This window comes from Lepidochelys kempii, chromosome 3 (genome assembly GCF_965140265.1).
Source record: "Lepidochelys kempii isolate rLepKem1 chromosome 3, rLepKem1.hap2, whole genome shotgun sequence".
NCBI classification, from domain to species: domain Eukaryota; kingdom Metazoa; phylum Chordata; order Testudines; family Cheloniidae; genus Lepidochelys; species Lepidochelys kempii.
Window position 1 is genome coordinate 158,680,963 of NC_133258.1, and position 13,952 is coordinate 158,694,914.

General features: G+C 42.3%; 1 protein-coding gene across 1 annotated transcript in view; it reads right to left on the reverse strand.

The window, feature by feature from the left end:
* DNAH14 (dynein axonemal heavy chain 14) overlaps positions 1 to 13,952 on the reverse strand; it is a 454,489-nt gene that overhangs the window by 308,933 nt on the left and 131,604 nt on the right. The window contains 3 exon segments of the mRNA XM_073336702.1: positions 5,598 to 5,672; positions 12,884 to 13,002; positions 13,105 to 13,209. Of these exon segments, the coding sequence (XP_073192803.1) occupies positions 5,598 to 5,672; positions 12,884 to 13,002; positions 13,105 to 13,209 (299 nt within the window).

Sequence of the window (13,952 nt, forward strand, 5' to 3'; positions counted from 1 at the left end):
GGTTTAGACACAACAAATCCTGCATCTTGGCAGGGGGTAATATTAGATGACCCTTGTTCTGCCTTCTAACCCTATGATTCTATGATTACTCACCTTGCGCAGTAACTGTGGTTCTCTGAGATGTGTCGAAGGTGCTCGTCTTCAGCTATGCATGCGCCTCTTGAGCCCTTGATCAGAAATTTTACATTAGCAGTGTCCGCTCAGCCTGCATATGTACTCTGTACAACTTTGTGCTGCACACTGAGGGTATATAGAGCTGCATGGGCGAACCACCCTCAAGTTTCTTCTCTATCAGAATGTCCAAAAAGGAACAGTCCAAAGCAAAGGGGAGGGAGAGCAGGTAATGGAGTATGCATAGGAACATACATCTAAAAAAAACAGAGTTACTGCTCAGGGTGAGTAACCTCCTCTTCTTTAAGTCCAGAAGGTAATCCAAGATGGCTGAAGAGGATTCAGTCACAAGATGCTGACAGTGACACCAGATATTGAACCTTTTCCATTTCTGAAGTTAAGTAATCTGAGATGACTCTCTTCTACTGTTTAGTTATACCTGTCGAGCAGGTGGATTCCAATCCAATGAGCCATCTAGCAGCCATGGAGATGGAGGTTGGGGTGAAGCACACAAGTGGCATCCTGGGAGAGAAGATGAAGGATGATCAGAAGCTTGAACATTGGTTGGACATGCAGATGAAGCAGATAAGGATACCAAGCCTTTTTTGTCCAGTTCAGTACTATAAAGATAATCCTTGCTGTGTCCTGTCTGATCTTGTTCCTCACTCTTAATATTAGTGTCATTGGAGGGTATGCAAAGAAAAGTCCCTTTGTCCAGGGAAAGAGAAAAGCATCCCCCAAAGACTGGCAACCTAGAGCTCCTCTTGAGCAGATTGAGGGCACTTCTCATTGCTGAATGTGGCGAATAGGTCAACTTGTGGAAGTCCCCACCTTTGGAATTAGCCCATAAAGACTTTGAGAGTCCAACTTCCATTCTGTAGTCTTAGGAGAAGTGCCTGCTGAACATATTGGCTGTGACAGGGACTCCAGAAAGGTAAAAGGCTGAGATCTGAATCTGATGAGCTATAACACCAGTTCCATAGCTTTATAGCTTTGGTACACAGGGAGGGGAATCTTGCTCCTCCTTGTTTCTTGACATGACATAGAACATGCAAGCTACATTGTCTGTCATGATCCTGACTGATCTGCCCTTGATGACGGGTAAAAATTGAAGGCAGTCATTTCAGGTTGCCCTGAGTTCCAACAGATTGATATGGAGACAGTTTTCCTGAGGTGACCATCTGCCCTGAGTTGTGAGGGTACTGAAATGTGCTTCTCACCCTAACAGTGATGTGTCCATTGTCACAGTTACTGTTGGAATTGGGTGGATGAAAGGGATGCCTGCACAGACACGGAGTTGATTTTTCCACCAGTCTAAAGAGTTCTTCACCTGGAGGGAACCATGACCTATTTGTCCAAGTTGTCTCTGATCAAGGAATTGATCCTTCTGAAGGATCTGCAGCATGACAGGCATAGTCTTTCATACTCTGTCAAAGCGCAAGCTGCCACGCAACCCAGAAGCTGTAAACAGCTCCTCATTGTAGTTTGGGAGCTGCATTGAATTATCCTGATCAGATTTGCCAAAGTTATGAATCTGTCTATGGTAAGAAAGGCCCTGGCTGCACAATAATTCAAGTGCAGCCCCATTAACTATATTCTCCATACAGGGATTAACATGGATTTTTTTTATGTTTAGCTGGAGACCCAATTCCTGGAAGAGAGAAAGGGCTGTCTGGATGGAAGTCAGTACAGCTTTCCAAGATTGGCCCTTGAGCAGCCAGTTGTCAAGATACAAGAAAACTAAAATTGCCTCTCAGCAGAGATAAGCAGCTACTACCTCCAGAACTTTTGAGAATTCCTTTGGAGCTGAAGAGAGAGCGAAGGGAAGTATTCAATATTGAAAAGGCTCCCAGCTCACAGTAAAATGCAGGTATTTCCAGTGTGTGGAAATGGAAATATATAGAGAAATAGGCATCCTGTAGATCGAGGAAGGAATTATAGCTCCCAGCATCACCATCCTGACTTCTGTGACTTTACAAATTTGTTCAGCCGTCTCAGATCTAAGCTCAGTCACCACCCTCTGTCCTTTGGCATGAGAAAATACTTTGAGTTAAACCCTTTCACCTTGTGAGAAAATGGGATCATTTCTATTGCTCCTAACTGAAGGAGAGAATGCATTTCTCAAACCAGTATAGTCTCATGAGAGGGGTCCCTGTAGAGGGATGGAGAAGGGCTGCAGGAGGTAGGGAGGGAAGGGATAGTGTAGCCTAATGTTATAACCTCCATGACTGACTTGTCTGTTGCAATATGCCACCAAGCCTGTTGGAAATGGGAAAGGTGGTCACCAAAATTGGGAAGATGGGCAAAAGTTTGTAGCTTGCAAGCTAGACGTGAAGGAGGAATTGAACCCTCGATCAACTCATCCTAATGGTTGTTTCAGGGACAAGTGGGTACTTGCTGAAGGAGGGTGATGAGCTCTCTTCCTCTGGAATCTTTGTCTCTTTCTAGCAGGTTCAGTGGTTCTGTAAAATCAAGAGAACTGGGAAAGGTGCGGGCAGTTTGAGACCAGCTAAATCTTCTTTTGTTCATAGGGGTGTATATAACAGAGATCTCAACATGACCCTGGATTTCTTCAGTGTATCTAGGGACTTATCTGTAGTTCCAGATAAGAACTTTCGACCATCAAACTGGAGATCCTCAAAAGTATTCTGAAACTCTCTCATGAACCTCAAACGCTAGAGATATGACACCCTGTCCATAACAACCGCTGTGGAGAGGGATTTGGCATGGTCATCTTCAGTATCTAAGGAGGCTTGGAGAGATGTTCTGGCTAATAATTGACCCTTCACAAAGATGATCTGAAAGTGTTGTAATTCATGAAGTCATACTTGCCCATGATCGCCTGACAGTTTACGATCCAAAATGGGAGGAATATGAATGAGTAATCCTTTTGTCTAAAAAGGTCTAACTTCTTCTGGTTCTTATCATATGAGACAGACCTGGTAGCTGTTTACCCCTCTCACTTACAGTATCCACCACAAGAAAATTAAGTCTGTAGGGGTTGAGGGAGAACAAAAATTCTGAGTCCCTGGGAGGAACATGATATTTCTTATCTGCCGGTTTGCAAGTTGGTGAGATGGGGTGGCAGAAGTTAGCCACACAGTCTTCGCTGCATTTAGGGATGCTTCCCGGGTAGTGCAACCCAGGTGGATGTTGCCAACGACAGAAGGTCCAGTGGCTTGTGTTGTGAGTCTTTAGCTTCTGCAAAAGATATCTGAAGGCTGTCAACCAACCTCTCCACAAGATCCTGGAACTGGCAAAAATTGTTAGTCATCAATGGTGGTGGAGGCATGACTGCCTTGTCTGGAAATGAGGATGAAATAGGAGTTTGAGGGGTGGCCTCTGTGACACTGCACCCCATACTCTTCATAGTGATATTATGATAATATGATTATGACATAGTTATGATGTATTTCATGCAAGATAAATCATATAAGAGGTCATTGAAAAAGTTATGATTTGCCAAATATGGTTATCCTATTTGTATGAATGTATTTTTGTATCTGAAGTTATGAATATTGATTATGTATCTGTACAGCTGGGGAATCATAACTCAGGGTCAGATTGAAGGGGGGGTGAATTTTATGAGCTTATGCTGTACAGTTCTCTGTTCAGCACAAGATGGTATAATTCTGGGGTTTTACTCCAGAGGGGGTGCGTGCCTGAGGAGCTGGGAGTAGCTTTCCCATGCAGGGGCTGGTCAGAGAGCTGCCTGTAACTGCAGCTGGATGTGTCCCTACCTGTATGTATGCTGGTGATAGTGCAGGCTGGAGGGTTTTGTAGCTTGTCACACCAGTACAGTGTGAGAGAGCCCAGGCTGGTGGGGCAGGGGGCTCAGTGGTACCCCAGTTCCGGGTGGCACCTAGGGGGAACCCGTCACAGCCTCCTTATCCACTGTATTCTCCTGTTCTTCAGAGATCTTCTCATGAAGGGGGTTTGATGGGGAGACTGTATAACCCTAGCCTTTTGGGTAATGGAGCTGGAATTTGGCAAATTGCTGCCGATATGCTGCCAAGGATCCTAGTATGGCCCCTGGGGGGAGGGGGAGGCCATACGGAAGAGAGGGGGGTACCCAGAAGTGATTCTACTGTTCCTGTTGTGGACCTGTCAAAGTATGGCTGTCAAAGTATGGCATTCTGTCCCACTATGCATCAATAATAGGAGACTGACTGAATATATCCATCATCCTTCTCAATATCCTCCAAAGCCGGGGGCCCCAGTAAAAAAGGCAGAGAATCTTGCAATACTGGCAAGCAATGGTAACCCAGAGACTGGGATCTTGGTACCAAGAGTTGTTTGGCACCTATAAACAGTGGGGACTCCAGCTCATCTAAATCTGATAAGTCCCTGGAGTAGTGGTATTCCTGTGGTATGGAGTGGATCAGTACCAATGCAGCAGTTGAGCTGGATAGTACTGTTGATCTGGAGCAGGCAGGTGCTGGGGCTTCAGGTGTCTGGTGCTTCAATTTTGTCAGAGGGAGAAGGCATCGATGGTAAGTCAGAGGTATACAGTGCCATTCTACAGAAGTGTATGTCCTAGGCATCCTGTTTTTCATGGTACATGGACCTGTTGGAGCCATATTTCTCTGAAACACTCCAGGATCTTCTGGCTCTGCTGGTACTGGAGGAAGAGTTCATTGCTTCCATAATACCAAGTTGAGAGGTTGAGGCCTCCAACGCTGGAAATTTAGTGGAAGATCGGAGCCTTTTGGAAGCTGTCTCCTTATGATGGGAGATCACGTTCCTCTTCTTTGGAGCTTTCCCTGAATTCTCTAAAGTCTTCCGCCTCTTAAGGGAGACCTGGGCTGAGGTCAAAGGGGTGCGACGTCTGTCCAGAGACAGATGTTTGGGGAGGGGCATGCTACCGATTGCTCCTGAGAATAAAGCTTATATAAGGAGAAGAGGATAATTCAGAATCAAAACAAGATAGAATAATGCTTCAAGTGTACATGAAGTGGAAAGAAATGAGGTTTGTTGGGATTGAAAATTACACACCTAAACCATCTGCACAATTGTTTTTTTAAGAAGTGTTAGTACAATTTTGTTTGCTGTTTAATACGTGATTAGACTATTGAGAACCATCCCCCATCTTCAACTGGAATTGCACATAAAATATGCTCCAAGAGCAGTGAAATCATATTCTGCTGTCTTGAAAAGACTAGTCTGGTTATCTCAAATGATACATGCCAATGCTACCAAACATAAGCCTGAAATTCTGTACATTGTCAGCTTTCATTTAGCTCTAGATAAGAGTGTTTATGGTATGCACTTGCTTGGTTTTTTTTAAATATAATTGTAAGTCTCTTGTTCAAGTGTAAACTCTTTGGGGGCAGAGACTATCTCCTACTGTGTGTTTATACAGCACCTAGGTCAATGGAATCCCAATCATGATTGAAACCTCTGGATGTTACCACAAATACAAATAAATATATAACACAAATGACTGTAATAGAGAATTTTTTATTCAATGGGAAAAATATACTTACTTTTTTACCATATCAAACATGCTGCTCTCTACATTTCCTAGCCACTGCTCAACAGGGCCTCTAACACGAATAATCCTGTAATGTAGAATTTGAAATGTCAGTACTTACTGAAAACAACCGAACATTTTAATTTCATATTCTTAGAACTTTATTTCAATTGTAGGGATAAGGAGTTCTACTGCACCTCTTATTTCTCAATTCTACACACTTGAGGAAATGTTTTCTCACACACTGGATGAAGCTCTCCTTTGGAATCACTGTCTTTCTCCAGGAGTTATAGACTCCTCAGGCCCTGATTCTGCAGCTCATTCATGTGCATAACTCCCAAAGAAATCAATGGAAATTTAGTCTCCATGGGGATTGTGGGCTTAGACCCCTTGTATAATGCATGAAGGATCTCATCCAGAAAAGAATGGTTACTTACCTTAAAGTAACTCTAGTTCTTTGTGACTTGTTCATATCTATTCCACTCTTGGTGCGCATGCACCCTGCACCAAGACTGGATTATTTTGGCAGGTGGTATCCAGTGGGACCACATCACCCTATAAGTTGGTCAATGCAACATTTATTGAAAAGCAAAGTGTTATAAACCATGAATTTACGGTATGTTTTGACTTTTCTGACACTTCTTCCAAAACAGTTGTTGTTTGGCTTGTGCTAGAAGCTTTGTAACCTGCACTGGAACCAATTAAATGTTTGGTATGAGAGAGCTAGGGCGGGCAATATAGTGTCCCTCCCCAATGTTTAATTAATAATGTTGCAGCAAACAATTTTAAACCCATCTCACATGTCTGTCCATCATTAGCCAGCTTGTCCTGGTCAAAGTGTTCTGAAGGCCTGGAAGGTGCAGAGCTGCTGGTGTGATTTGACTCAGAAAGCGCCAGCTCCATTGCTGAATGGCCTCTTGCTTCCCCTTGTCTGTTGATATAATGCATAGCTGTGGTATAATATGTCAGCATTTGGATTATGCATCCCTAGAGTAGCAGCAGGAATGCCTGGCATGCCAAGTGAATGGCTCTGAGAGCTAGGATAATTATGTGGAGACAAGCTTCCAGAGGGGAACACAGGACCTGGATTTAAAGGTGATCTAGCTGAGCTCCCCATCGCTGAATGGAGGGGTCTGGCACCAGAGACTTGAAAGGCAGAGGTGCAAAGAAGGGTACCCCACTGCATACTTTTCCCCACCAGTTTAATTAGGAGAGAACTTCCAGGACATGACCTCTATGCCCATTGGATGTCTTCCTCATATATACACTGATTTCAAACACTCTTGCATGCAGTGTAGGTGAAGTCTGGCTAACTGCATCACATAGGGCATGAGCTGATCTGGATCCTTTGTCTCCTTAGATAACTTGTCATGATAGCCAAGCCCTTAGTGAACACCCTCCATGCCATGGAAAGATGAAAGGGCAGGACCCTGTACTGTAGTGAGATATTCCTACTAAGAATCTGAAGTATTTCCTGTGGGACAGATGAATGGATATGTGAAAGTAGAAGTCTTGCAGGTTGAGCATCACAAACCAATCTTGAGGATCTAATGAGGAAATTAAGGAGGCCAGAATCATCATCCTGAAGTTGAAATGACAGATTAATTTATTGTAACTTCAAAATCCTGAATGGAACACCAATCTCCCTCCTTTCTTCTCTGGGATAAGAAAATAATGGGAATAAAACCCAATACCTCTGAACTGTAAGGGCACTTCTTACATCGCTCCAATTTGTAGAAAGAGTCTATTTCTTGAGATGGGGAGGGTAGGGGGAAGCATGAGGAAGGAAGTGGAATTGGATAGAATACCCCTTATTTAAATTTTTCTGGGTCCACTGGTATAACATGATCCAAGTTCAGGCTTTGTGAAATTGGTGATGGATAAAACAGAGTAAAAGGAAGAAGATCCTCTGGAGGATCCATCAGACTCTCAATACTGGTATCAAACCTGCTAGCTGGGGGAAACCGCAGAATGTGCAGCAGTAGAGGAAGAGGCAGAGGATTGTCAGTGGAACTTCTTCTTTCTTGATGGCTCCAAGGTCCTTTGAGGCTAAGAAGAAGAAGAGGAGGAACACTGCATGAAGGAAGTCTGTGGTCTTGTTTTCTACTTGGGAAAGAGAAAGCCATGAGAACACATAGAAGGCATGAGAACACAGAGATGCCCTACAGTCCTTTAAGAAATGGAGATCCTCACCCTTAAAGTTAAAGAGAAGGTCCTTCTTTGATGTTTGGACCTCTCTGTGAATCCCTAAAGATTGGAGCCAGGAAGGTCCTCCCATCATGGCCACTGATGTAGCCATAGCATGCATCACTGGGTCGGACACAGTGTGTGTAGCCTGTAAGAAAATGTAGGTTATCAGCTCTTCTTCAGACATGATGGGTCTTTAGTTCCTGTTGGGTGTTTTTGTGGCAGTTTGTCCCAATTCAAATAATTTTTATTTGGACAGAAGAACTTGACATTGAGCCACACATCTGGAGGCTGGCAGATGAAAACACTGTGTGTGAGAATAAGTCCAATATCTTTGGGTTTCTCTCCCTCAGTATAGATTTGGGAGGCCCCTACTGCTTCAACCTATCTTGGATAGCAGCTACCACAAGCAACTGTGGTACTGGGTTGGAATAAAAGTACTCACATCCTGTAGCAGGCACTTGGTACCTCTTGTCAGCTCACTTGGATGTGATCAGAAAGGACTCTGGGGTGTGCCACAGATCTTTCACAGGTTACAACAGTTCCTCATTTAGGGAGCTGCTGAGCCTGCCAGGCATGGAAGGGTGCAAAGTGTCCAGGACTTTGTGAAGTTTGTTCTGAACCACTTACAGAGATATATTTGGAGTGTCTGCCATGAGCTTGATCAAACTCTCGTGGAACACCTTTAAACTGTTGAATGAAGTTGAATGAATAAATCCAGGGATTTACTGTCTTGTAAGTAGAGGATGAGTTCACAGTCATGACACTAGACACAAGTTTGTTCTTCCCCTGGAAGATTTTATTACTCACCACTTTCTTCCTCCTGTACAGAAACACATTCTACTGAACGTTGGGTAATGAGATGTCAAGTGCTGAAGGATCGGTACTGGAAGATACATGGTACTCTGATTTAATGGCTACTTCTGGTGCTCTCTGGACTCTTCTCAGGCTATTAGATGCCCTTCCGCCACTGAGCTGTAAACTACAAGTCTTGTGCCTTGACTCAATACACACTGGAGAGGATGATCTATGTCTCATCTCAATTCTGGACTGGTGCTCTTTCCCACCCATAAGAGGTCATCAAAGCCATAATGGAGGAGGACGGGGTCTCTTGGTCAATGGATCCTGAGAACACAGGGTAGAATCTCAGCTCACAGGCCACTTGTGGAGCAAGACTGATTGTAGGACTGAGGTCTAGCTGCATCTTTCCTTTGGTGTCTGAAGAGGATTGCATACCGCACTCAAGGAGGAACAATTTCAGGAGAGCTTCTCTAGCTTTTTGAGTCTACTTAGAGAAGAAACAATGTATGGTACATTGTTCAAAAATGTCCCTCTCCAACAGATACTGCTGACCAAAACAATCCAATCTTGCATGCATGGGGTATATGTGCACCAAGAGTGCAATCCATGTGAACAATCACTTGGGAAATAAAACCTTTAGGTTTTATGTACATTTCTGAATCCAATGAAACACATTCCAATGAAAGATAAGTTACCAATTATTGACATTTATATGGCAGATCTTCTCCTTCACTCATAGTCTATTTCCCCATAGCAGTAGTCACTCCCTAAACATCTTGGGCCAAATCTTCACTAAGGATCTGACCTCTCTTTGTTACATGTGTATCTATCCAAGTTATAATTTATTTATTTTGTGACCAATCAGTAGATTTAATAAGCTTAATATCTGTTGTTTTTAATGTTCCAACATAGCTCTAACATATTGTTTGAAAATCCCTAACAGCCATATTCCAATTTTCAGGTTGTGTAATGCAATTTGCTGCTCCCTTCCATACTGTGCACCTTTTTATATTGTTAATCAGTACACTGTTCTTTTTTTAAGCCCCTGCTCTGACATTAACATTCTTAATAATTTGTCCAATTTTGTTATCTGGCTTCATTATCACTTTTTTATTTAAGATTCAAAAACTGAGATAGCAATGTATGCATTTCATAAATGATTAATACCATATTTATACTTTATAGCTCCATAAATGGCATGCTAATCATGTAAAACATAAGCGAAACTGTTCTAGAGAATAACACAAGTGCAAGAGAGAATTAGTGTGCATCTCTATTTTGGGTAAGTACAATTAGAGAAATAACTAAGAAAGCCTTCAAAAATTAAAATATAATATTTAGCACTTACAGTATGTAGTGCTTTCTTTTCATCTATAGATTTCAAAATTTTTAACAAAAGTGGGATTATTATCCCTATTTTATAGGCACCTAATAGAAAAAATGATCTGTTGTAAGTAATGCTGGAGAGATTCAGATAAAATATAAATTAGATTCTTTAAAAAACTTCTCACAGTCAAAGATACTTTACATTTATGGAAAAAAATATTTTAACCCACTGATTTCAGCGCACATATGAATGTTTGCAGAGTTGGGGCCTTAGTTTGTAGATTATTTAGCTTTAAAATTTTGAATAAGCTATCATGCCTTTCACAGTAGTTGTGTCTTAACTACACATTTACCAAAGAATGGGAAATTTATTACCACATAACTTCCTTTCCGCTAGCAATGTCTCCCACAATTCTGAGACTGTATGAGCTATTCCCCCTCCTGTTTGCAGTTCAGTGTTGTAGCACAGCTCATGCTGGCCAAGCCCTCTTCTCTTGCTTGCTCCTGACAGCCACGAGATGGAGCCGGCTGAGGTAGATGTGGGGAAGCTCTTAATTAGGGGGAAAACCCCCACAAGTTCTAAAATGGCTACTGGTAAGGCCCCAGGGTCCTTTCAGTAAGCCCCTTGGGTTGATACTGAGGATGAAACCAGGGTGGACAGATAGTATATGCTTGATGGTGGGATTAGCTATGCTGGGACAGATAGGATTCCACTTCAGAGTCTGATGAAGAAGAAGCCTCTTGCTGCTACCATGGTGGGGCTGTACTGAACAGTACCAGTGAGAAAGATTCAGACTCCGAAGAAAGGAGACTCAGGGAGATCTGTGCCTTCCCCTTAGGCAGCATTGTCTTAATCAGCACCTTGATGGCTAATTCAGCTGGACCTGCCCAGTGTGGTGGTGAAACCGCTTACTGGTAGCTTGGGCACCAGTGCCAGGTGAGACTCCTGAACTGCCAGTAATGGTGGCACTGAGAGATTTAAATGCCTCAAATGCCTCTGAAGTAGACAGTACCAGGGCATGAGGTGATCCCAATGATTGTGCTTCAGGAGCTGGTCAGAACAGCCCTGTACTGGGCCCTGGTGTCAATAAACTCCCCTGCTTAGAGATGTGCTCTGGGGAGTGCATCCTCTTTGAGCACCCTCCTGAGTCTTTAGACCTCTTCACTTCCTTCAATCATCCTTGTACCAAGTACAATTTACAGTGACTCTTCTTTGTTACTAGCAACAGCAATCTGCCTGTCGGTACCAGTAATGTAGAATGTGCACTACTGACTAAAGCAGAGGTGCTCGGTATCCAAACCAAGGTAGATAGTTCAGATGGAGGACATAAAACCAATTTCAGCAGCAAATTTTTCAATCTGGCTGCCCTGTCTTTTTTGGAATGGGCTTTAATCCCTTACAAATACTACATTTGTTATTCATGTGAGCCTCCCCGAAGCACTTAAGGCAGCTGGGGTGAGGGTCACTGTTAGGCACTGCCTTACCTCAAGGGCAGCAGCACTTGAAACCCAGGGAACACGGCATATCTCCAGTACCAGAGCCAGTACCCAGACTGGGTGCTGGATCCACACAAACAACAATAATTTGTATTAAATACACTAACTACACAGAACTACAATGAGCACTATTTACATTATTTGACTAAAGACTTGCAGATGCAAGGAAAGGGAACTCCAAAAACCATTACAAACGGTAAGAAGGAACTGAGGGAGGTCAGGTGCCTTTTTTCTTATGCCTGTGAGCTTGCTGGTGTGCATGCTGCCTCAACGGTTATCGCTAAGGGAAAAATTCTTTGACAACTGTGCACTGGAGCTCACAACAACCTACAGTGTAATGGATGTGTGCAATCACTTGACGAAGAACATCCCATATGTCTTAGAAATGTGAGAAACACTGGGCTGCAGAATGCATTTGTTCTAATGCAAAATGTTTACCAGTTGTTATGCGACAAATCTGACCAGTTTCTAGATTTATAAAGCACTGTGCATGTTACAAACAGAAATGCTGAGACAATGTATTCTCTGGAGTTAGTATTTATAGTAGGTTTCAGAGTGGCAGCCATGTTAGTCTGTATTCGCAAAAAGAAAAGGAGTACTAGTTGCACCTTAGAGACTAACAAATTTATTTGAGCATAAGCTTTCGTGAGCTACAGCTCACTTCATCGGATGCATTCAATGGAAAATACAGTGGGGAGATTTATATACATAGAAAACATGAAACAATGGGTGTTACCATACACACTGTAACAAGAGTGATCACTTAAGCTGAGCTATTACCAGCAGGAGAGCAGGGGGGAGAAAACCTTTTGTAATGATAATCATGGTGTCCAGGTCAACTGCTGGAAATGGCCCACCTTGATTATCACTATAAAAGGTCCCCCCCCCCGCTCTCCTGCTGTGATCACTTAAGTGATCACTCACCTTAAGTGATCACTCTCGTTACAGTGTATATGGTAACACCCATAGTTTCATGTTCTCTACGTATATAAATCTCCCCACTGTATTTTCCACTGAATGCATCCAATGAAGTGAGCTGTAGCTCACGAAATCTTATGCTCAAATAAATTTGTTAGTCTCTAAGGTGCCACTAGTATTTATAGTGGTCTCCACACTCAAATTCAGCTCTGAGTATGTGAAGTTCCCACTGTAATCAGTGGAAATTGTATGTGCTGACTCCAGGGCTGAAATGGGTCCTTAAGGTGTTACAATCTAGTGTGAGAAGAGCTTCACATCACAATATTTGAAGCCATTCAAAATATTCAAAACTGATCCATCATTAGATGGTATCTGCATGTTTCTGATGAGGCGTAATGAAGCTTTGAAGCAACCTGTCACATGTTTCAGAGACCTCACACCAACACTATCTGTACACCAAGGAATCCATACAAAGTTACAGTACTTTATTGTAAAGAGCTGTCGGAAAATCAGCAGAAATTTCTTAAATTTCCATTGTGTTAATTATCATGCAATATATGTATACCATACTTTGGCACTAAGAGAGTCTCTTCTTCAGCAGAACTGATCATCACTACCACTGGAGAGTTCTGGTCATGTCCGTGTATATATAACTTCCTGATATTCGCAAAACATTTCACAAGATGAGGCTATGGTACAGACATAAAAGAAAATAACAGAATAAAATATGAACAGTCTGAGATTATGTGTAACAAGAAGAATATTCCTAGCATGCAGTACTGAAATGTTACCTGCACAGCCTCAGGATTTTTGCTTTTAGCTAAAATGTCAAGAAGTTCACCATTGCTGAGAAAGTAAAACCTTGGGAAAATCATTCGTTTAATCTCAAGATAGTCCTGTTCCAAAAAAAAATTAAAAAATAAGAAAATAATTTTAAAGATACATTGAAATTATAATACAGAAATACTATCCCAAAATCCTCATCCTCACTTTCACGGCCCTGAATTCCAGATACATACACCCCTCTTAACTTCATCCTTTTCCTCCACACTTTACATTGTTCCTACTCCTCTCTCTTTATTCATTACCTTTTCCCTTCCTGTGTTTGGTTTTCTGCCCTTTATACTATCCACTATAGTTGGACCAGCCTCCTTTCAAGTCAGCTAAGTACCCTTCCTCACTTTCCTCACCTTCAAACCTCTCCTGAAAATCCACTTTTTCATAAATATAATCAATCCAATACTGTCCCCACTTCTTCCTGTGACTGAATTCTTGTCCTGTGGTTTGCTTTTGTCTGTGTTCAACTAGAAACTCTTTGTGGCAGTGATGTGTGATCTTACTTATTTTGTAGTCCACTATGCATATTTATAAAATAATAATTTTATCAGGCTTACTCTGGTTGAAGCGCTCAGAGCACAAAGACAATTTTAAAACTCCACAGGATAACATTCCTCTCTCTCTAAATATATATGTATAACACACATATATATAAAAACACATCTTCAGTCCACCACTACAAATATATTCTAGACTACTGACTGCTCAAAAGGGAGCTGATGCAAACAATGCAATGTCAGTGCAATACATGCCTAACTGCTCACCTCAATGAGCCACTTACTGCCACATCCTATATTAGTTG